Below are 23,641 nucleotides of genomic sequence, written 5' to 3' on the forward strand. Positions count from 1 at the left end.
GAAGTCATTGTTTTAGATGAATACAGTTTATGTACTCTTTGTCTCTAGTATTTTTACTATGATGCCGCACTTGTTTTAAGAGTTGTTATGCATGTATTTATCCAGTATTATCAATTTATCCAGAAGAGTACTACTTCTCTTATACTTAAAAATAATCTTCTGAAATGTTTTTCTTCACTAGAGCCCTACACTCAGGAACCTTATTAGTGCTCGATGAAATCGTGCTCCAGTAGAATCAAGACATGATCACGATAAATATGATGATTGACAAAAACACTTTTTAATGTCCAAATAGAAGGCTGTCTTACAAAAATGAACTATATTTCTGAAGAGTAAAATAAGAGGTGAGTCGAAGACTGGGTCAATCTTGACTCATTTTTCACACAAGTGAACAACAGTTTAAATCTCTAGATAATAAGCTTACATAATAATAATAATACACTTCTTAAAAACTTTTGACGTTGCTGTGGGCTGCAGACACCCCAGAACAGAAACATCTTGATATTTGAATTAAGTCATTTAATTCAATCCCACTTTACACCATACTATATATTTTATTTCCAGTCAGATTGTCAATTTTGGGATTGATCTCTTACCCGTACCTTCTTTCCAAAGCCATGTGAGTTGGAATTAGCTTTTAATAATGCACTACATGTCAGAAACTGAATGCATCTATAACCTCATAAATTTGTGCCAAAGGGAAACGAATGGAAATATGTACATTTTACATGAAATAGTCAGAATTTGGGTCAACTTCAGACCTTGACACAGCAATGTGTAGCCACGCCTCGATAGAAAACACTTGGTTTTATTTGGAGATATTTTAGCTCAATTAAAAAAAAAAAAATACCAGCATTTCAGAACAAAATTCAACTTAGATAGTCATAATGAAGTTTCTCATTGTTTTCCTTGACATGCTCTATCATCCTCATGCAAAATTTACAGTTAAGGCGTGGGTCTTGTTTTTAACCCTTTGTGGCGCTGCCTCCGCGCAATGGCACCAATCGCCCTCCATACTCCAGGAAGCCGAGGATGCGAGAGTCCAGAGGCGTGGGTCCTCATCTTTGTTGTCTTCTGCAGGTCAGAGCCGCGCTCCAACTCTCACACGCGGGGAGGAGGAGGAGGACAAAGAAAGCATGAGCAGCCGACTGGTGTCTAATAATAGCGGCTCTGGTTTGTTGCATTATGGATGCGCCTCTTCCGGCGTGGGAATCTTTCCAGAGACGGTGAAGACCTCCTGCGTGTCCTCCTCCGCCTAAGCCCTCAGCCTCAGCGGAGTCCTGCTCGCTGCCATGGCCGCAGTCTGAGCCCCCGGGGATGCGGGGATCGCGTCGGTGGTCAGCAGCAGCAGCGGGGCGCGATGCGGGAGTATAAGGTGGTGGTGCTGGGCAGCGGCGGGGTGGGCAAGTCCGCGCTCACCGTGCAGTTCGTCACCGGCACCTTTATCGAGAAGTACGACCCCACCATTGAGGACTTTTACAGGAAGGAGATCGAAGTGGACTCGTCTCCGTCGGTGCTGGAGATCCTGGACACTGCGGGGACCGAGCAGTTCGCCTCCATGCGGGACCTCTACATCAGGAACGGGCAAGGCTTCGTCCTGGTCTACAGTCTGGTCAACCAGCAAAGTTTCCAGGACATCAAGCCCATGAGGGACCAGATCATCAGGGTGAAGAGGTGAGACTGGAGGCTTGATGGAGCACCACAGGGAGCTGGTCCGGGCCCTTCTCAAGTACAGTAGTTCTGAACAAGGCTCGTCATGATATTATCATTGTAATGTCTGTGCTGCAACTGACTTGCTAGTCGACTAGTCGCTGACATGCTAAAGGATTAGTCGACAAGTCAGCACAAGACGTGAACGAATACACTTCATATGCATTTTTGTTCGTATAAATATGAACAAAAATGCTTGTAAATTGAATTGTTGTCAACCCTTGCACAGTGTTAAATTCAGTCTTGAAACTTTATATTTGAATCTCAATAGGTCAGAATTTGGTGTGAGAGGTTTTGTGAAATGATCCACTACTTTTTCTGTTTTGGGTCGCGATGGTCACATCAGCCATTTGAAGCAGTCAGCAACTTATTTAGTCGGCGACTGTTGCCAACTACGTTTCTGCCCCAGTTCATTTGCTGGGGTCCCCATCTGCAATGGCTGTTTCCAGCCACAAAAAACAGTGAGAACAGTGATCCTACATATGATAAAATTATTTTCGTTGAGTTTGGCGAGGCAGTAGATATCAACGCGATCACATACTATCTTCACCCACTGATCTTAAAAATGAAATTGAGGAAGCACATACAGTAAATACAGGTACATGAACATACTTGTTAGTTTTATATATGTATTCAAATCTTCTCACACACTGTCTACAGTACAAGATGTTGCTGAGAATTCTAAACATCTTCTATATCAACAAAGGAGATTGAAACACTTTAAACTTTGTACTTTAGTGTTTCACATCTTTCCTTCTCTAAAGTTTTCGCACTTTTGACATCATTTTATTTTCATGTTATTATTTTTAATAGGAACACGAGCACATACATGTGCACAACTGTCTTCATATATTATATGTAAAAAATAGCTTTGACGCGAGAATTCAAGACTAGCTATCAATTCCCCTTCTTCTTGCTCTTGCCCTCCAGTGTGCAACTCAGACCCGCGAACCACAAAGCTTGTGCCGGTCAGAAACCAGACAATGGCAAACATTCAACTATCTACATCCTCATGTATCATAATGTCTTTATTTCTCTGAAAAGTAATTCTGTCCTCAGCCATCTGACGCCAGAGTCATATAGTCTCAGTGTAATGACTGGTGTTGCGGTCAGTGAGCACAAAACAGGCTGGATGCAGGTCAGTTCAGTGTCAGTAGTGGAGCCACCTGTGTTGACACTGCATGGCTCTGTGACTATACACACGACTGCCAGTGGGATGGTCCACCAGTGGTGGCACACTGCGTTTTGGACATGCGTCTCGTTACGCCTCCCATCGTAGCAGAGATTGGCAGTGAAACAGAATCAAACTGTGGGTTTCGCCCACATCTTTTTGGGAGTCACGTGACTTCCCATAGCTGAGTCACCGATCGACACCATGGCGCTCATGTCCCAGAACAGTGAGGTGTAAACCAGGGACAAGCTGTCACTGACTTCCTGGGGGACCATAACAGGGCAGAGGTTGAGGGGCTACGTCAGCAGTCGGTGACCTCTGTCTCTGAGTAAGTTGTGAATCAAGCGAGTACCACCAAATATAGACTGTCCCACTCTCCGGAGTGGGCGGGGCTTCTGCCTTGCTTTTTGTTTTGTCTTTTTTTTTATTTCGCTTTTTGTGTGTTGGTGCTCAGACAGTGTTTGTTCTTTATCAGACTCTCTCTCGGAGTCTCACCTGTCAGGTCCCACGTCCCACTCTCCTCTGCCTCTGATGTCCTTTTTGAAGGCCTGACCTTCTCTGTGAAGCTTTGATCACTGCAATACGTTTCTCAACAAACCCAATGAACTCAAGCGACGGCAGCAGAGAGAGAGAGAGAGGGAAGCTTTTAGTGGACTCCAGGGTATTCTTTTATTTTTGGACCGAACATCAAGTCTTTGGCGGACGTTATGTATGATTTCTGACATTCATCAAGACTGGAGAAGACAATTATCCCAACAAGTCACATGCCTCACCAGTTATCTCCAGACCTTATGTCCACCGCCTCATGACTCTGCATTCCATCAAACTTGACAAGGACTTCAAAGGAGATGTGAGGGACTTTAAATGACATCAGCTGCCTCTTCTGGCCGGAGGGATTTAGGACACAGACCAAGACTGTGTCCTTGTGTTGCTTCCATGATGGATCGAACCTCACTGAGATGTTTTAACCAGTCACCCCGGATACAATGTACCGAAAACTAAAATCATTCTCAAATATTGACTGACAGCTGACCAAAGCGATAGAGAGTTTAATAAATAAAAAAATGAATCCCCTGTAATTCAGGACAGGAAGTGACTCATGTTCATGACTCGCCACTCGCACTTTAGACGCTGCTGCACACACATCTTTCCAGGAGTCAGACTCTCAGAAACTTGACATCATTACGGTGGAGATCATCTCACCGGTGCTCACCAGTCCTTCCCTGACCTCATTCCGGGGCTCACTCACGGAGTGGAAGCGTGAGTGCGTCACCGCTGACGCGCCTCCGCCGGGACAAGGGCACTCGGGAAGTCTGAGGAAATAAATAATATAATGTGGGAAGAATCTGTCGTCCTCAGCCACCCGCGCTCCCCCCCCCCCCGCGCTGTCCTCGAGTGGATGTGCAGTCTATTAATATTTCAGGTTTTTATTTCACACTGCTGTGGCTCTGAGATGTTTGTTAGTGCAGAAGTGAAATTAAGGTAAAGACGCAGCAGAGGAGCAAAAGAAAACAAGAGACAGATTTCATGTTTCATCAAAGAAGGTATTGATCGACTTGGTCCCTTGAAAGAGACGTCTGACCTGAGGCACTGAAATGCTCAAATAGCTGATTCATTTTTTCAACTGAATAACACATTACCAGTTATTCATGGTCACACTCCTACACCAGGAGCCCCCACAGTGTAACACACTGCCACCTCCTCTCCCCTTTCACTTTGTGTCAGACATGTTTTTCACTACTTTTGAAGTGTAAAAAAAGTCTGTGTTCAGGGTTAACGTGTGGTTTCTTTTGACTGGATTGTCAGCGAAGGTAAACTTCAGGCAAGCATGTGACCTCTGATCACTCTTTGGTTTCATCACATTTTTTGGTGAGATAAACGACGGAAATTTGACTCAGAGATGAGCTTTTGCAGTTGTTATTGTAACAAATCATTAGGCACCACTCTGAAGTACTTGTTTAGGTTCCAGTTGCTGACAGAAAGAGGAACATTCCAACCCATCCTCACTCCCGTGGCATAGTATATAGACGTCGTGGGCGGCGCTTTGCGCAAAAGAAAGATGGATTTGGGTTGAGGTAAGCCATGGGATGGTGCTCTTTTAACTCCACATCTGATAATGTGTAACTTAGTGACACTGTCAGTAAGGAGGGGAGCCATGTAAGGGGTTATATATAAGCCAGTGACATGGGGAAAGAAACCAATTGTATTCCATTGGAACAGTGTAGGTGTCAATATGTGACACAGACGGCCTTCTGAGTCACCATAGGACGCAAAAGTCCACATTCCCAACGTCAGTATATTACGCCACGAGGGTGAGGATGGGTTGAACATCCCCATACTTGGTCCCCTCGCACACACTCACCTGACCTTTCTATGATTTTGGACTGTGGGAGGAAATCTGAAGAAAGCCTTGCAAGCGCACGCGAAACATACGCAGTACACTCTTAGGAAGGACCAGGGTTCACTCCACAAGTGTCTCTGTAGCACCCTCAGTGTTCAGAGTGACCTGCTAAAGTCACAGTTGTCACAGGGAAATTCACCAGCTCCGCACGTGCAGGTGAAGGATGAGGTGACCAGTGGGGACGGTTCACTTACCTGTCCACGTAGACGGTGCTACGACCCACTTCTGGTGCCAAAATGCTTGCACATATTTTTTAATGGATCTATCGTAGGGCTGCAACGACTGGTTGACACTGTCGACTACGCTAAATTTGCAGCTAACTGACTCGTCGTGACGTCGCTCTCTTCTCTGTGTATATGTGCAGCTTAGCACAGTTTAGCACAGGTAAAAGGGCTGAGGTGCCGCCACCATGCCGACCCAAAATGTTGGAAGCTTGGGAATATTTCAAAGACACCAAAGATTAAAGTGAGATAGAGCATTTCATTTGAGCACATTTTCCACCCAATATTTAACACTCTGCAATTGCACAACGATTTGTGTTTTTCTTTTTTTTATAACAATTTACATCACTGCAGCAGACATTGTTAGTGTAGTCTGCGACAAGTCAACCATAGAAATACTCTTAGTATTACTGCTAGTCACGTAAATCTGATCTGTAAATTAAGATGATAAATCACCTAACATGTACGTTGTATAAAAGATGTCGGAGACTTACATCCCTCCTATTGATAATTAAGCTATTTTCCATTTTGCAGTTCTTTCCAGCATTTTCCTGCCAATTCCTGTAGGATGTATAAAAGTCTCAGCGTGGACTAAACTGTTACACACATTTACTATCTTCCTTAATGGCACGACACGATCCTCTGGTCTCTATTATGGGCTCCAGGAGATCGGCCCTCCTGCCCTGCAACTTATGCTGAGTCAGCGGCATCAACAAGCCCCACACAGAGATGCAGAATGCGCAGACTCTCCATAAGTTAATGGGATTGTGTCGCAGTGGAAGCCAATAAGACATCAGGCCTCCATTAGAGGCCCTTTATAAAGCTGATGTCTGGGGCATGGGAACCAAACAGTGTGCTGCAGCTGGAGCTCACCACGTCCCACGAGAATCCCCAGAAAAAAAAAATCACATGTTATTAGCAGCTTCGCTCCGCAACTGTTTTGTACTAATCAATTGTCTGTTTTCGGCTCGACTCGAGATGAGTCAGTGCATCTGCTCCTAATTTGTGGGTCTACAAAGAGCCCTTTCATGTGGCTGTGCCGTGAAAATGACTAAAAAGTTTTTTATAAATTCATGACAAAATCACAGGCCATTTTTTCGGGTTGACATGCATATGATATGATATGTTTGAGATACATGAATTACGCTGGAAAACACGTGTCAGCCACATGCCTCCTGATTCATGTGGTGTGGACACTGGTCATGTGTGTCAGTGTTCCCCTGATAAAATCCAAGTCCCATCGTACCGACTGGTTCAAACAAAAGGGAAACTAGGTTGGTGGTTTTGAAGTTGAGACTCAAATAATCTTAGACAGCTACATAGCTATTAGCTTGTGTTGTAGTCCACACCACCAAGCCTGAGGCTGAGTGGAGACCAAGACCAGACTGAACACAGAGCAAAATATTTGTTGTTGTTGTTTGTTCTCATGCGAGTATTTCAGACAGTTGATTTTGAAGTAACAAATAACCATGTGTGTCTTTAGTGTTCTGTATTTAGCTTGGTCTCCGGGTTGGTGGTCTCAACTACCACACTAGTTATTACATTACGTGTCATGAAGCAGAGCGACTAACATGGATGTCATTGTTAAGCGCATTCTGCCATGAGTGAACAATTGTGACTTTGTTAAGTTAGATATGAGTCATAACTCCAGTCAGGTGACAGAAGGATGGTGCTGAGCGGACAGTGGTTCTAGATGTTGAGCATAATATGACCCTCGAAGCTGTGACATGCTGAATGACTTGCAGAGCTGTGATGGTCTGGACCAGAACCTGTGCCACCCTCTGCGCTGGAAGGGGTCAGATCCTACTCAGGTCCCCATGAAGGAGCCCTTCTGGGACACATTCAGGCTTGAATTGATTGAAGGATCATAGTCATAGGAGTCACTTATGGGTCTATGAGAATAATTGTGCTGCCCCTCGTGGGACTCCAGATGAAAGGTAGATGTATAGATTGTTCTCTGAAGGGTCAGCTGTCAGGTGACTGCTATAAGTTGAGTAGTCTGCCTTGAAGCTGCCGTGGACGTACAGTTGTAGCAGTGCACGCGGTCGTGGATCTGTTCTTCACCTCCATTTAAATGTCAATGAACAGACCGGCCTGTTAGATTTTCCTCCAAATGACGCCGGTGCCACAGTGGCTCCTGTGTTTAGATACACACTGCTGCTGTCTTGTTATTCTTGTGCATTCCTCCCCCCTCCGGTGTCTTGCACCTCCAGGGTGAACCAAACAAACGGAGGGTCTGTTATCATCAATGAAAACAACATCTGGGTGTTTCCTCTCCACTATCTCCTCATCTCTGGCTGCTCACATGCAAGCGTTAATAGATGGAGCGGCGCAGGAGGAGGCATGTTCAAAGTGTTCACGCTGCACTGATGCTGTGTCTAATAGCAGGAGGTGAGCATCACGCGCCGCTGACTCCACGCGGGGTGGAGACGCAAGCACTCATGGTCCCAGGGGGCGCTACAAAGTAGCGTGGTGGCCCGGGGCCCTCTGCTATCAGGAAGCAAGTAAATAGCTAAAGCAGTCAGTTTGGTTTTTAGTGCCGTGTGTTGGATTGTGTTAAGTGGTGCAACTTACAGTAAACTGTTTCCCATCACATGCTGGCTCTAGTGTTTTCACCACAATGAACTCACTCATGCTCCCTCGCCTTCTGGACTCATTAGATGGTTTCTGGAAATCATTATTCCATCACAAAGTGCTCAGCAGTGGCAGGCGCAAAAATATGATTGAACCTCTTTTACATCCTGCTAATAAGCCTCTTGCTCTCCGCAAATGTAAGTGAGATCGAGTCCAGACCGTGGCTTTGCTCTTCTGAAATGAGGATTGATCGATTCGAATCATGACTTGCTTTTGCTTTACTTTTTTTTGGCACTCGCTTTTACAGAATCCTGAACCGTTTCTTCTTGCTAACTGCTGCATCTTACTTCGACAAACTTGTCGATCCATTCTCTCTATTCCAGTCAGGAAATGTGGTGAAATGCTGAATTTATTTCTGTCACAAAACTCTACATTCTATCTACATTATATAACATTGCTTTTTACATGCTTCATTAAAGTTACAGTACATACAACTCACTCGCTATTCGTACCACTTTGCCCTGTTTTTCCTGAACAGTGGTTGTGTGTCACTGTCTACAGTGGTACCTCGGTTTTGTCCCGAACTTTGAACAAATCGGAGTTTGAACAAAAATTTCAAGATTTTTTTCTTCTGATTTCGAACGAAAATCCAGAACTGGAACGCCCCCGAAAAAAGCCCGAAAAAACATAACGTGCGCAGACCGATCAGCTGACCCACGACGCGCTTTGTTATTGTGTATAACGCAGCCTCTGTACGCAGACGTGTCCCGTTAGCTACATTTACTGACTGTTTTTTCTTCATATTGAGGTGTAAAACCTTTCCTGTCTCCACACTGGACCGTGGTAGAGTGTCACAGGGGAGGTGCTCGCTCTCCACACCTCTGAGGCTGAAGTGCGCACATAGAATTAGAAGGAAGACAATGCCATCATTTTAGAACCATAAATACACCGTATGGCTTGAAGGAGAAACTCTGACGTGGAGGGCAGCGCCCCCTATTGAATTGCCGCCGCTGCTGACGCTTGGCACGTTCTTGCTAACTAGCCTATGGATAACCTCGCTTCAATATAGAAACCAACTGTTGTTATTAAATGTAGAAAAGTCAACCTGAGACCTTGACTTTTTTCCTGCTGTGTTGGTTGTTTTAAGCCACCAAACCTCCTCATTCATGGCAAAAAAATGATGCTAACTATTAATTGCTAGCCCTGAAAAATCAGCTTGTTCATGTTAGCAAGCTGTTGCTCCACTGTCTGAAACTGAAGTCTGGTGTTCATTTACAAAGCAAAATGGTGTTGTTCTCAGCAGTTACTTTCCTGTTAAAATATGCAAACCGCCAAGGTGCGTTGGATGCTAATTAGCAGCAGATGCAGGAAGCAGTGGTGGCCACAGGGCTCCGGCGTGGAATTCTCCCGTGGTACCTCGGTGGACGCGCCGCTCTGACTCCTGTGGATTGTTCAGCACAGCAGGTAGCTTTGTTAAAAGCCTTCTGCCCGGCAGGAAAGTGGAAAATAGAGCATCAAGCTTTTTTAAGTCTACATGATAAACATTGGCTGTCGGTGTTGGTGGGTTTGTTTTCCCATGTGTTCGCCTCCGCCGAGGCTTTGGTGCTGGTCAAGCCCAGTCAGAGCGGGGAATGGCGTTCAGCATGTTCCAGTTAGCAAAGGAAGACACTCCATTAGCAGAGTCGGAGGCATCAACCAGGCTAGCTGTAGCCACTGCATACCTGCAAACTGCTATATATATATATATATATATATATATATATATATATATATATATATATATATATATATATATATATATATATATATATATATATATATATATATATATAATTGTTTTAATTTAATTTCATTTGTTGAACAGTTTGCTCTCCAGACAACAGGGAACCTTTGTAAGTGCAGGAGTTCCTGGTCCACTGATCACACTGATGCACAAGACACACGTCGCAGCTAGGACGATAACAACAACAACAAACATGGAGGAATCCCTGAACAAAAGCAAACAAAAGCATCTGTTTGCTTTTGTTCAGGGATGTTTTTCACGACACAATGGCCAGGGCTTCCACTACTCTGAATGGACTTGAAATTCTTATAAAATTGAAATTCTTCTACAAATATTTTCAAGACATTAAAAGAGCTTCAGTTTAAATAAGGTGATATAAAAACTTGAATATAGCCACCATGGTGATTTATTGTGCTATTGTCAAACTAATGCAACATAAACAATATTTTGTTGTTTAAATGTATGTATGGGTCCATCATTAGTTTCACTAATATACCAAACAGAAGTCACTGTCAAATTATAAGCATCACTATGGAGGACGCTGCCATCACCTGAAGAAGAGTTCACATCCACTCGAACAATCTTTGAGACATGCAGATGCTACTGTCAGAATAAACCAGGTCGTCTCTTGTCGTCTATTTCTTAAATCCTACTGTTGAGATCTGTGTTTAACTTTTGCAAGGTTTTGCTGAAAAGAGCATCTAGAGTGTTTGAAATGTGTTTCAACAGTGAGTAAATGGTTTATCTTGGGTTTCTGGCTGCGTTGGTGGTCTGGAATGTGACCCCGTCAAGGGGATATGACGCTGGAATTCAAGTCTTGCAAGTGGACTTGATAGCCAAGTCAGCCATCATACACCCTTCAGGTAGTGTCAGAGAGGGAAGCCAGTCAGGAGGAGAACCCAGTCAGGAGTCCGACCTGTAAATACACAGGCTTCAACGTAAGCAAACATATTGGCCAACCCTTCCAACTCCAACTTTATCTCCCCCTGTGTCATTGCAGTTATATATAGAGGATCTCCTGCCAGGCTGTCAGATTGCATTTGTCCGTGTGGAGCTCCTTGTTCACACTTCACACCCAGTAGATTCCACTCATCAACACACACCCATGCACACGCGACTGTGTGAGATGCTCATCCTGCTGAGGTCAGCTGTTGTTTGTGAGTGTTGTCCAGCGGCAGAGGCGCTGCAGCAAATGTCGACTGCAGGGAATATTCTTTTTCATCCTCTCAGCTTGAAAGAGCAAGTGCGGCCGACTGGCTGTCATTCATTTTGCCTCTTTTAAACAGCTCGTCTTTGTGGTGACATGCACCTGTGGCTCACCCTTCCACTTCTGTATTCTTCTTCCACCTGAGCAGCCGGGCAGCAGGCCGCCAATTTGTGGACGTGAGCCTGATTTCTCAACGGCAACAGCAGATCAATATCGCCGGGAGAGAGTGCACTCAGAGATGAGCGATGGCTGTGGCCATTACTGTATCGCCTTCAACCAGCTGTCACTCAAAACAGCTATCCTCAATCCCCACCACCCATCTGAGCTAGAAAAACTCCTGAAGAAGGATGAGAGAATATGTGGCAAACACTGCTGTTAGTACTTCAGTTGGCTTGATATATATATATATATATATATATATATATATATATATATATATATATGCATAATTTGACTAAAGCATGATGTTAAAAAAAAAAAAAAAAAACACCCAATAAACTCCAAATCATTCTCCGATGAGTGAAGAGATAAGAGGTACTTTTCCATGAGCTTAACTAAGAACCAGCAACACACATGCTTCAGATCAGATCTGGTTTATTCAAACCTTCCAGTCTAAAATGCTGCGAAAAAAATGTGTGGTGTAGTTTGACGCTAGCTTCAATGTATGAATGGAAATGTAGAGTTTGTCCTCAAACAGGGAAACCCACCGTCGGGCCCCTTTAAAATACACAGCTGCGAGAAAGACCTTTCTTACCTTTCTTCTCACACTCATTTCTTTGCTCTATGACAAGACGGTTAGTGACGTCGTGCTTTATTCTTCTGTGTAATCTGAACATTTCCCGAGGATGGGGCTCTTCATCGTGCTACTGAGCACCAATGTTGATTCTGTCCCATGTGAGCGCACCACATTAGCTTTATTCAATTATTCAATAAGCTATTCCATTACTCTTCCCCAGCCGGGTTTGCTTGTATTGATGGCTGAGAAGGAAGCGGACAGGGATCGTCTGCCGGGGGCTCACAAAGAAGGCTTCTGATCCGTTAAGACATGCTCACTGGAGGTTACCAGTGAAGCGCTTGTGAAGAAGAACCCACGCGTGTGTTTGCATACGTGGACAGGGTAAAGTTTGATGTCCTTCTTGAGGAAATGTCTGACTAAGCTTCACCCCCTGCAATACTTCAAACCGGAAGCTTGCTAACTGTACTATTGTACTCCCCTTTCCAGGTACCAGCAGGTGCCAGTGGTGCTGGTGGGCAACAAGGTGGACCTGGAGGATGAGAGGGAAGTGTCCCCCAGCGAGGGTCAGGCGCTTGCCGAGGACTGGGGCTGCCCCTTCATGGAGACGTCTGCGAAGAGCAAGACCATGGTGGACGAGCTTTTCACCGAGATCGTCAGGCAGATGGACTTCTGCCCTCTGCCGGACCGTCGGGAGGCCTGTTGCCCCGCCTGCAGCGTTCAGTAGCGGCCCATGCGGTGGCGCACGTGTTCGCGGCCATGCCCAGGACCAGGACTGTCTTTCTATATCTAGATCAGTAGCAGTTCTAACGTGAACCTTTTCTGAACTCCTCTCCTCCAGAGGTGTTTTTTTTTTTGTTTGTTTCCAAAGGCAACAGGGTGCCAAAACCATCAGTGAAGCCATCAACAAGCGCCGAGGTGCACGGTACTTTTGGCACTTTCCAAGACTTTTGCAACAGCAAGCGACCTACTCACCAGGTGCACGGATGTCGAGCAACACCACTGTGAAAGAGTCCTCACAGCCGATCCGCCTACCTGCGAATGAATGAATGAATGACAAGATGAACGAATGTTTACAATGAACCTGCACCTTTGGGGATGTTCACGGCGAAGGTCCCAAATGTGAACAAGGCGTGTGCATGTACAATGGCGTACAATCAGTTTCACCCAAAGAGACGGCATCGATCGTTCCAATGTATAGACACGTGTCTTTTTCTGACGATGCAAATGCCTTGTTTTGCTGTACGAAGTGAACGTGTCAGTGTGTAGCTCGTTTAATCTCAAGTCATATCAGATACTGTACGTTAGTTGGTGCGTCGACACTTATTTTCAACGAAAAATAAATCTTTATTCACAAGTCTGTTGTGTTGGTTTTTACAGTGCATCAATTCTGCTATTCTTATAAAACACCAAAGAATCTCAAGACTATGTATGGGGAAAAAATCGTCCACAAACTTTCCTTCAGGTTCAGAAAACTCCTCCTCCAACCACGACTTTGGATCACTGGGCAGTTCATCGATAACCACGAAGAGTCGTGACGAAACCGATCTCGCTGTCTGCAGGGATGCACCAGACCACTAGAGGTCGCCCAGGTCTGAACCTGACGGAAGACGGCGAAAATGTGCCGGTTCAAAATACATCAGGAGTAAGCTAGCATCGAATGTCTTAGAGAATGGCTGAGGCTGAGTAAATATGTTTAAGAAGTGTATTAGATAAATATTAGTTGGTGGGTGTTTTGACCAACTTTCGCTGAGGACCACGTCGTCTGTTTGTAGCATTAGCCACACTAAGCTAACCAGTTCCGACGCGACATGACGTCACTTCCCACGACTACTTTATTATATTAATTTATTTTGTTTGCTGTGTTGTGTAAGTGTGCAATGTTAATTTTCTCCACATTTGTTGTGTGGCGATTTTTATGTATTTTTATGCACTAATATATATATATATATATATATATATATATATATATATATATATATATATATATATATATATATATATATATATATATATATATATATATATATATATATATATATATAGTAATTTACTTGGTTGTTTAATATCTAACATTTGTTTAGCAATCTTGTTTTATTTTTACGTATTAATTTTTTTAACTATTATTTCCATATAATCCAGCCGAAGTGTTGACGTACACTTTCCCCCCCTTTTTTTCTGGTCACTCGCTGATGTCATGTGATTTCTCTAGTTCACTTTTTTAAAGTCCTTGTTAAGGAGCGTCGGTTTGACGCGATCTCCCTCTATGTCCAGATGATTTATGGTGTTTGGTCGACAACGCATTTCGCTGCCGCGGTGTCTTGCAGCTGCCAACACTTAGTGCTGATTCTGGTCCGGTGAAATCCAACATTTGTCACATTCCGAAAGCCATTACAGTCCATTAGAGGATGAAGCCGTGTGTGTGTGTGTGTGACTTGGAAGAGAGGATCATCATTTTGGATCCAATTCACTTAACATTGGAGAGCTTCATTCTTTTAACACCTCCCCAAAAAGACACAAGAAAAGTTTTTCTCTTCAACTGATTTAAGATTTTCTTTATTCTAGTTCATCCTCGCGAGTCTGAGCAAACATTCATTTTACGTTAACTAACAATGTTACGTCGTCTGCATCAATACAGCTCTGCTGCTAAACCAGGCGTTTATTCAGCTGGGTTGCATCAAAATCCATGAATAAATTCGTCATTCTGTTTTCGCCAAAAATGTTACATGAAACAGCGCCACCTGCTGTTGAGTTGATCACGGTGCAGTCACGTTTCCAACACGGAACTATTGTCATCTGATTTTAGTTCACACCGGAATTATATTTCTGTGCACCCGCAGCAGGCATGTCGTCCTTCAAAACCTGCTGTTTTTAAACTACATTGCTATTCTGTATGTGTCATACTTAGCTGTTTGATTTATTGACTCTAAAAGTTTTCCAGAAAATGGCTACAACGAAGATGTGTCAACTCGTCCGGCGGGGTAAGTAGCACGTTAGCATGTCAAGCAGCTACGCAAGAGTGACAGTCTGTAGTTTAGTGTGCCAAACCCTTGTGTTCCAGCGATGCTATATCGTTCCTGCCACTGTACAACTCTTGATAACCCACGTTTCTGTACTCGCCATATTGTCTTTTTTTCTATAATTATGTCAACGACAAGAGTTCGTGTGTGACTTCGCTTTTAAAGACATTTAGAGTTTTCTGTTCTTAACGAAACCGAAACAGAATTAGATGCTTTCACAATAGTTAACTTAAAAAACAGAATTGCTTCTGTTGTGTCGGAGGTGAAAGCAAGCAAAATAAAGTCCTAACGTTGAAGTATTGTGAATCTGGACATAAAGGAGTTTCAATAAATGCATGATAAAAATGTAGTTGTTATTGAAGAATTGACTGAGTAGCCAGCATGGTCACTGAGCAGAGATGTCTTGAAAGTTCTTTGAACATTATTTCATTTCTAAGGTGGCAGTAAAGCGGAGAATATAGTTTTTCCCCTACAGTTGTGTCCATGTACAGGTGTCACACACTCCTTTCTCTGCAGGCTTCACATCGACTGCAGCTGCTGCACACCTGACATTGGCAGAGGCCCGCAGTTATCGTAGTTCCATATTCGCCAGAGAGCAGGCGCGGCAGCGAGCTCTCTATCCCCGGATCGAGAAGATCGAGGTGTCAGTGCAGGGTCCAGGTTTGGACGGAACTCTTCTTATCGTGAATAAAGGGATGTCCACTCCGCTCAGCTGTGCCAAGCGTAAGCCCGAAGTTTCATATTTGATCAAGCCTCTTGCCCCTGTAACCAGCGTCATTTGTCTTCACAATGTGTTCCAGACTTGACAGAGTATCATGTGACCAACTCGGCTATGGCTCTGGTAGACGGTGAACCGTGGCCCCTCCATCGACCCCTCACTCAAACATGTACTCTCTCTCTGCTCACGTTTAAAGACGACAACCCGACGCTTGTCAACGAGGTACAACTCATCCTGAATTTAAACTCTATGCAGCCTTCTTTGATTTTTGTCCTTGACAAAACCTGAAATAAGTCAAGATTGAGACGTCTGCTTACCAACCAAACATTGAATGTTTTTCTTTTGTGGTCAGGCCTATTGGCGGTCTTGTGCTGCCCTCTTGGGCCAAGTGCTGGAAACTGCATTCAAGGACAATTACCATGTGGAGCTACTCCCGACACCAGAGGTCCCAGGTTTGTCTTCTCTCTTGCCTTGTTTTCAAGACATTGGAAACTCAGAAATAAACGCTATTGAAAAGAGAGCTCAATGTATAGTTCGAAATTTTATTATCCTATTAATTTGCCGAGTTCTCGATGAGTCACACAAAATAATGCGTTTTTTTGTTGCTTTGAATCGTATAACCACTTTATATAATAATAGTGTGAATAACTATCTCTCCTGCAGTTACATCGGGAGCCTTCTGCTGTGACATAGTACTGGATCCTCAGTTGGACTCCTGGGACCCGTCTGAGGTTTGTTTGAATTTCATTTCCTCTCAGTGTGACTTTGGTGTCTGTAACCAACCTGTAATAAAACCTGTTGCCAGAAACTCTGCTTGAAAATTAGTGCTGGATTATGTCTCAAGCACCATAGCTGGTCTCCTGTCTGTAACGATGGTTCGTATCTCACCGCTAGAGGGAGCACAAGGTTCTTGTGGAAGTGCTGGGTATCTTAAATTCGGTTGTACTTCACGTTGTTGCAAAGCTTTTTTCAGAAGTCAGTGCCATCTAAAAAGATGGTAAAAACACAGCTTGTCCAGTCAAACTAAGAAACAAACTTTGGTGTTGATTTTGGCTCTCATTGTTTTAGTGAAGTAAACTAGTTAACCTGGAGTAATTTTGTTGTCCGTTTAGCATTCACTCTTTATTTTGTTGCTGCATAACAACTATCTCAAAGCTTAATTTGATGATGATTTAAAGTTATATCCAGCAGCATTAGACTTGTTTTATATACACTGGTACCTTGGTTTTTGAATGTCCCGTAATTCGAACAAATCGGAGTTCGAACAACAGTTTCAAGATTTTTTTGCTTAGCATGCGCAGACCGATCAGCTGACCCACGACACGCTTTGTTATTGTGTATAACGCAGCCTCTGTATGCAGACGTGTCCCGTTAGCTACATTTACTAACGGGACACGTCTGTTTTTTCTTCATATTGAGGTGTAAAACCTTTCCTGTCTCCGCACTGGACTGTGGTAGAGTGTCACAGGGGAGGTGCTCGCTCTCCACACCTCCGAGGCTGGAGCGCTCACTCCAGGGTTTGATGTCCTGTTGTGGGCTGGAGCTGGGACAGGGATGAGGCGAGTCTGGGACAGAGCGTGACTTGGTTTATGACTTTGTCACAGCCAAACTGCACAGAAGCGCACATTCAGAGCTGGACACGCACCGGGCAGCTCTTCACTTCTGGAGAGACGTCACTCACTCGGCAACCCCTCCCACATGCAGCGGCCACACACACAGAGGAACAGCGCACCTGCAGCAGACACTCTACATTCACTCCTACAAAAGCCTATTTTAAGGCTTGGAACGCATTATTCCTTTTTCCATTCATTGTAATTGGAAAAATCGATTCAGATTTTGAACAAAACACTTCTCGAACGGCCGTCTGGAACGGATTGTGGTCGAGAACCGCGGTACCATGGTACTTGAATTTACTTGATTTATATTTGAAATCAAAATAACATGCAGTAGTTATTCAGTTATCAGTGTCTCTAATCTTGTGTTTAAAAAAGGGGAAAACAATGTTGGTCCTTTGCTAGTTGAATCTTAGTCTCAAACAACCATGTCAAAGCTCTGCCCGAAATATTCTCCTGGAGAATCGTCACTTGTGAAAAACAAATTTAGGTTTTTGTTTTGAAGAAAGAGGAAAAAAAACCTTCCTTAAATAGGATCACCGGGGCTGCAACTTAAGACTTTCTAAACTGTTGAAAGTTACTGCAGTGTCTTTTGGCTTCAAGAAATGGTGCGTTTGTGCAGGAGTCCCTGCGCTCGCTCACTGCTGCGGCCCAGAAGCTGATCCACCAGAACCTGCCGTGGGAACCGCTGGAGGTGGCGCCCTCTGTGGCCCTGGAGGTTTTTGCACACAGCAGGTCACTTGTCTGACGCGGCAGGTGTGTTAGGCAACTCGTTCCTTTCTGTTCATTGTTGTGCGCTCGGCCAGCAGGTGTAAACAGCAGGAGGTTGAACAGAAGGCAGCCAACAGCCCCAAAGGCAGTGTGATGCTTTACAGGTGATCCAAAGTCAGGAGGCTGGGCCGGGTGTTTTGTGGGTGTCTGGTTTTTCATTCTTGTGCGATCCTGCTCTACAGATGTGGTGACCACGTGCTCCTGGCAGGGGGTCCTCTAGTGGCCAGAACTGGTCTGTGCTGTCAGTACGAAGTGACAGCACTGCACCGGTTGGAGCCGGGGCCCTGGGGCCGTGCACGGCGGGTCCAGGGGCTCTCGCTGCCTCTGCAGCTGCAGGTAGGTGCTGGCCACTCTCCCTCAGAGTCACACGTGTGCCCTCCTCACTCTCCGCTCCCGCAGGCTCATCACACCGTCTGGAGGAAGCTGAGGCAGCGCGCCCACAACCTGGTGAGAGCCAGTTCATCACATCTCTCAGGAAGAGTTTTGGAGTTTGGAACCACGCCGTGCGTCGCAAACTCCTCTCCTCTTCCATCCGCTCCCACAAATCACTGACAGATACAAGAAGGCCGGGCTCCGTTTGAGCGTGCTCCAAAGTGAGCGCGTCTCTCTCCCACCGACTGCATGACTTTTCTGATGCAGACATCAAACATGTATATTTTTAAACTCCCAGGTCGCAGCGCCCGACTCCCTAATTCAAATCCAGTTAAATTTGGATCAAGCTGCAGTCTCCACTGAGCATCGCTGGTTGCATAATAAATAACGACAGGCTCATTAATAGACACGTTTGATTTGGAAGCCGATGACACGCCACGCTCCTCCTGGCCTACATTTTATTTTGAGCCGCTCTCATGACGGGGGAATAGAAAAATTAGAAAGTCGTTAAAAACGGGCGTCTGGACACAAGAGAGTGAGATGGAGGGGAGGGGGGAGATGGGTTGAAAGTGAAGTGGAGTTTTCATAGTGAAGGTCGTTTGTTTGTGGGGGCCTGCTGCCCCCAAATCATCATGACATAATATTTGTGTTTGTCTAAAGACTGAAGGAAGTATCTACGTTCCGACAACCTTCTGTGTTTACGGAGGCTTCCCTCCTCATTCAAGTTACCTCGAGAGCTCCCCACATTTGTACCACTCCTATTGTCATCCTGAGGTTCCTCCAGTGTGTTGTCAGGGGCCGAGGCCCATGGTTGGGCTGCGAGCGCCTCCTAGAGGGCCACTTAAAGTTTTTTTGTTTTTGTTTGTTTTTCTTTGGGTTGTGGGGGCTGCGGGGCGCTTATCTTTAATACATTTTCCACATATGGTGGCAGTAGTGTACCATTATACTTACTTGACAGCTGCAAATTTGTGATAGTTTTTAAAAGAAAAAATGATAAAGAAAATGATGCCACCTCCACAAGAGTAAAACTTTCGAAGCAGTTTTTATAATTAATTCGAAAAATTTATGGCAATACTTTCATTTAGACATTTCTTGTCTTATTTAGCGTTTATTTTGAAAATATATTTATTTGAATTATATATATATATATATATATATATATATATATATATATATATATATATATATATATACTGTATATATACTGTATATATATATATATATATATATTTTTTTTTTTTTTTCTCAACAGTTCTTTTTTTCTCTCGTAAGTTTGATGAATAAGACTTGCACCTGGTTCTGCTGCTGGTTGGACTTTTCAATGATGTGATGATCACGTGGTTTCATGTCATTTCACAAGGTTTTGGTTTGTTTACGTGCAAGTACATTAAATATGGTTTACTTGAATGGGCCCAAAAAGGTTAAGAACCCATGTTGTCAGGAATGATTCTTTATTATTATGTGCCACTTAACATGGAGCAGTTATGTCACGGTGCCGCAGCTTCACTGTGAGGATGTTGTAGGGTCGGTTCCATCTTGAGTCCACGCTTGGTTCTTTCTAAGTGGAGCATTTCTTTGGTGACATTGTCACATGCTCTCCTATCTGAGCGCCACCTTTCTCTTCTTATTGGTTCACACGCGCTTATGTCAGCCGATGTGTCATGTTTGTGACCCTGAAATGAGCGTGACCAGTCACGTCAAGTCATAATCAGAACTGAGGCCAACAGGAAGTCGGTTCAAAGAATGAAGATGGTGCATGTTGTGCTGATGTGTTTTATCCCTCGATGACTGGAGTATTGTGAATAACTACAGTTAGTCCACCCTTGACTAGGACCAAGACCAAACTGAGTCCATTTCAGTTTTGGATTTCTCTTGAAACGAATGACTACTGGTTCTTTTTCAGTAAGAAATACAAGTGTGTGTCTGTATGACTGGTTGACTTGTGCTTCTGTATTCTGGACTCTGGTTGGCGCTGTCCTCCTCATTGGTCTTAGTCTCGACTCTGTCTCGGGTTCGTCTTGCTGAACCACTTTTGAGGCACACAATTGCACAGTGTGTGTGGTCCTTTTTCATATGTTGTGTGTTAGTCAGTTTCTGTTTGTGTGTCTGTTTGTTTCAGACCTTTTATATATTGTATGAATCTTTATAGTCTCTTCTCCTGACTAATCCAGCAGTTTTCTGTGTCAGATCCATTTTCTTGAAAACCACATGTTGTGTAGGTTTGTCAATTCTTTTGTCAATGAGTTCCACATGTTCACTCCCACAATTGCAGTTCTAGCATATGGTTGGTTGGTAGAAGTTCCCTCTTCTTCTCTGCTCCTCTTCCTCAGGAGTTAGTTTCAACAGTCTTTGCAGGTGATCCGTTATCAGTCCATTGCTGGCTCTGAACATGACCAGCAGTGCTTGTCTCTCTTCTGGCTCAGGTCACTTCAGTGCACTTGCTTTAGTGAAGACTTCATTGCTATGTGCTCTGTGATCTGCTTATACATTATTCTAACAGCCTTCTGTAGCAGAGGCAGTGGTCTTCTTTGGTCAGTGGTCCCCCACACCTCAGGTCTGTAGAGCTGATGTGGGAGAATCAGAGTACTGTACAGTGTTCTCAAGGCTCTCAACGTGTTTACATTTGTTCCTTATATACAGCCGTCTGGATATTTTCATTCTGGTTTTTGCTATTTGCTGTCTCCATGTGAGCTGCCGGTCTGTACTGAAACCCAGAAATGCCACCTCTGATACTCTAAGAAGCTCATCTCTTTCCATTAATTGTCAAGACAAGTTGCCATCCACATTTTGATTAAAAATGGACCATGAATTTAGTTTATTTTCTAGATTTAAGGACAGTCTATTCGGATCCAGACAATTTTTAATTTTCCTCATTTCCATGTTCTCGGTTAATATTAATAGGCATGATTGATTTTTTTTTTCTGCCACCTCACAGATACCATTAATCTTTTGTATGAACAATTTGTGCCCCAGAAATCAGCTGTTTTCATCGAAAAGACAAACTGTCAAGTTGACCTCATCTAGTGGTGTGTGGAGTGATGTGGATGGTTTGTCAGTTTCTGCCATAAAGTCTTCATACAGTTAAACCTTTATCTCTTTGTTTGTCTGCTCAGGTGAAGGTGGACGGTTCTGAAGAAGCAAGTGTTTCTGCTGACAGCGCTCCACTGCCGTCCAGCCTGTAACCCTCCACACAGACACTCGCACCCACACCACTGTATCATTGCTTGAATAAATACATAAAAGTTGGCGACATTCTTCTGCTGTTTGAAAGATTCCTCTGCAGCAGTTGGGTGTAATTAACGGGTCTGTGAGGAGTGAGAGCTGAACTGTGAGTGTGTGTCAGTGTGTCAGCAGTTTACTCAACAACAGAGAGTGTTTTGGCTGAAGGTCAGGCGGCCGAGCAGCTGTCGTGTGTCTCACTTGTCGGACAGGTGGTCCTCAGCCAGACCCCCACCCCTTCATCCCTCCTGGTGTGTGTTCACAGGCCAGCGTGAAGAACTCTCTGTGCTGAGCGAGGAGCCTCAACTTTCTCCCCAAAATCAAGTCACGACGAAACACCGCAGCATCAGACGTGTGCCGTGCGTTGGACCCACCTCCTCAGGGTCCAGTGCCTTCCCAAAGTCAGAGACCTTAGTAGCTTGAAGTAGCAGATTTCACCCCGACAAACTTCCCAACTAGAAGCGTGGTCTTTAAAAGGCGTCTTGGGAGTGTAAATATTGGTTTTTTTTTTCTTATCATTGAACTCTGATTCATTTCCTGCTCAAGTATCATCAAGGCATTTTTAATTTCCCAAAATACTAGATGAGGAATCTTGGGAAATTAAGTGGAGATTGCCAATTAATGCTGCAGCCATAAATCTGCTTCTTAATCTTCAAAGTGACATTTCAGCCTAAAGTTTTCTCTGAACTCTCCGTTTTTTTAGACAGTAGAAAGGCTAAATTGTTTCACACAACAGATGAAGAGGAAGTCGCCCGCAGGATCCGTCTTAGGCCCTTTAGTCTTTGATACAAGTACAAGTTGCTCCCACTGCCATGAGGGTTTCAACGCTCCTCTGGAATCTTCGTCTCTTTCTCACATCCCCATGTTTTGGTCAGAAATGACGGTTTGTCTGACTCACTCTCTGCCCCCGTCGGAGTCGACATTTAGTCATCAAACACCGAAACGTCGGCAGCTGTTTGTCCCACTCCCCCCCCTCGTCCCCTTCCTCCTGCCTGAGACACACCCTCCGACAAATGTCCCCGCTGATTCATAAGATGGCCTGCTCTGGGACGGTTTGGATCCATCATGGAGCACAAGTTCTTCTTAAAGAACATTAAAGTGGAGTTTGGGTGAAGTGTTGAGGAATTATTCATCAGCAGAAATGAATTCATAATGTTCTCGTCTCCACTTTATCAGCTCCTGCACATGCGGCGTCTCGGGTTGTTTCCTGGTGGCAGCAGTTAAGTCTGAGCGCTCTGACTCGACCCGACGTTCGCTGGGTGGGAATTCACCAGGGGGATCGGGCTAATCACTCCTGGAGTCTCTGGGCTCTGTGCAGAACCTGAACAAGCAGAAGTGAAGAGCCAGCTCTGACAGCGTTTCGGGACGGAGAGTTGGGAGACAAAACAGCTCATGGGAGGGTGAGAGAGCTTCTGAAGACAAACTTAAAATAGCAAATGGTGTTTTCATTAAATATGACAGAAGAAATGAGCAGCTTCTACATGGAGGACTGTTTTGGTTTGCCCGGCGCACAGAGACAACCAAGTGGCTGCTGGCGGAGGATGGAAACTGATAAATATTTCAGTTCGATTTTTAAAAATAGTCATTCTTTAGTTGCATTTGGAAGCGCTTGGCTGGACGAACCAGGCGGTGAGGCGAGGAAGGTCACGGAACTGTCGTCCTCACAGTGGCGCCCAACGCTTTCCTAGTTGTTTTCACATCCAGTGGGCTCAGGAGGTGAGACACACAACTGTCTCTGTATTATCTCTGATGACGTATTTTTCTCTAAATCATATGTTGTGTTTTCTGTCATACTTTAGTTTAAACATTGTGAGGTCTCAAATGGGGCCACGGAAAGTACTGTGACTACTGCGAGGGAGTATAATAAGATGAAGACAGGAGAAAATGCATCTCCACTATATTATTTACTTAGATGTTTTGTGTCATTTTCTTTAAAGGTCCTCAGTGTAAATCATAAATATAAGAATATCTTGGTGACACAACTGCAAAAATATAAAGGCACTGTATTATAAGCTTTTCCCCCAATATATTTATTTAATTGTTATTAAGATATAATGCTGGAATGAGTGTCACTGTGTCATTTAAAGAGTCCATCACAATAACATGGGGTATGAAGAACAGGAAAAAA

General features: G+C 44.2%; 2 protein-coding genes across 2 annotated transcripts; both read left to right on the top strand.

The window, feature by feature from the left end:
• Positions 1-1,035: 1,035 nt before the first annotated feature.
• LOC128764252 (ras-related protein Rap-2a-like) lies at positions 1,036-13,159 on the top strand. The gene is made up of 2 exons (XM_053873868.1): positions 1,036-1,674; positions 12,290-13,159. Exons 1-2 carry the CDS (start codon positions 1,190-1,192, stop codon positions 12,525-12,527), a joined length of 723 nt encoding a protein of 240 aa, XP_053729843.1. The 5' UTR covers positions 1,036-1,189; the 3' UTR covers positions 12,528-13,159.
• Positions 13,160-14,035: 876 nt separating this feature from the next.
• On the top strand, positions 14,036-22,488 carry mrpl39 (mitochondrial ribosomal protein L39). The gene is made up of 10 exons (XM_053873854.1): positions 14,036-14,781; positions 15,337-15,543; positions 15,621-15,760; positions 15,891-15,990; positions 16,202-16,269; positions 17,774-17,886; positions 17,961-18,026; positions 18,105-18,258; positions 18,322-18,369; positions 21,408-22,488. Exons 1-10 carry the CDS (start codon positions 14,745-14,747, stop codon positions 21,474-21,476), a joined length of 1,002 nt encoding a protein of 333 aa, XP_053729829.1. The 5' UTR covers positions 14,036-14,744; the 3' UTR covers positions 21,477-22,488.
• The last annotated feature ends 1,153 nt before the right edge of the window (positions 22,489-23,641 follow it).

This window comes from Synchiropus splendidus, chromosome 1 (genome assembly GCF_027744825.2).
Source record: "Synchiropus splendidus isolate RoL2022-P1 chromosome 1, RoL_Sspl_1.0, whole genome shotgun sequence".
NCBI classification, from domain to species: domain Eukaryota; kingdom Metazoa; phylum Chordata; class Actinopteri; order Syngnathiformes; family Callionymidae; genus Synchiropus; species Synchiropus splendidus.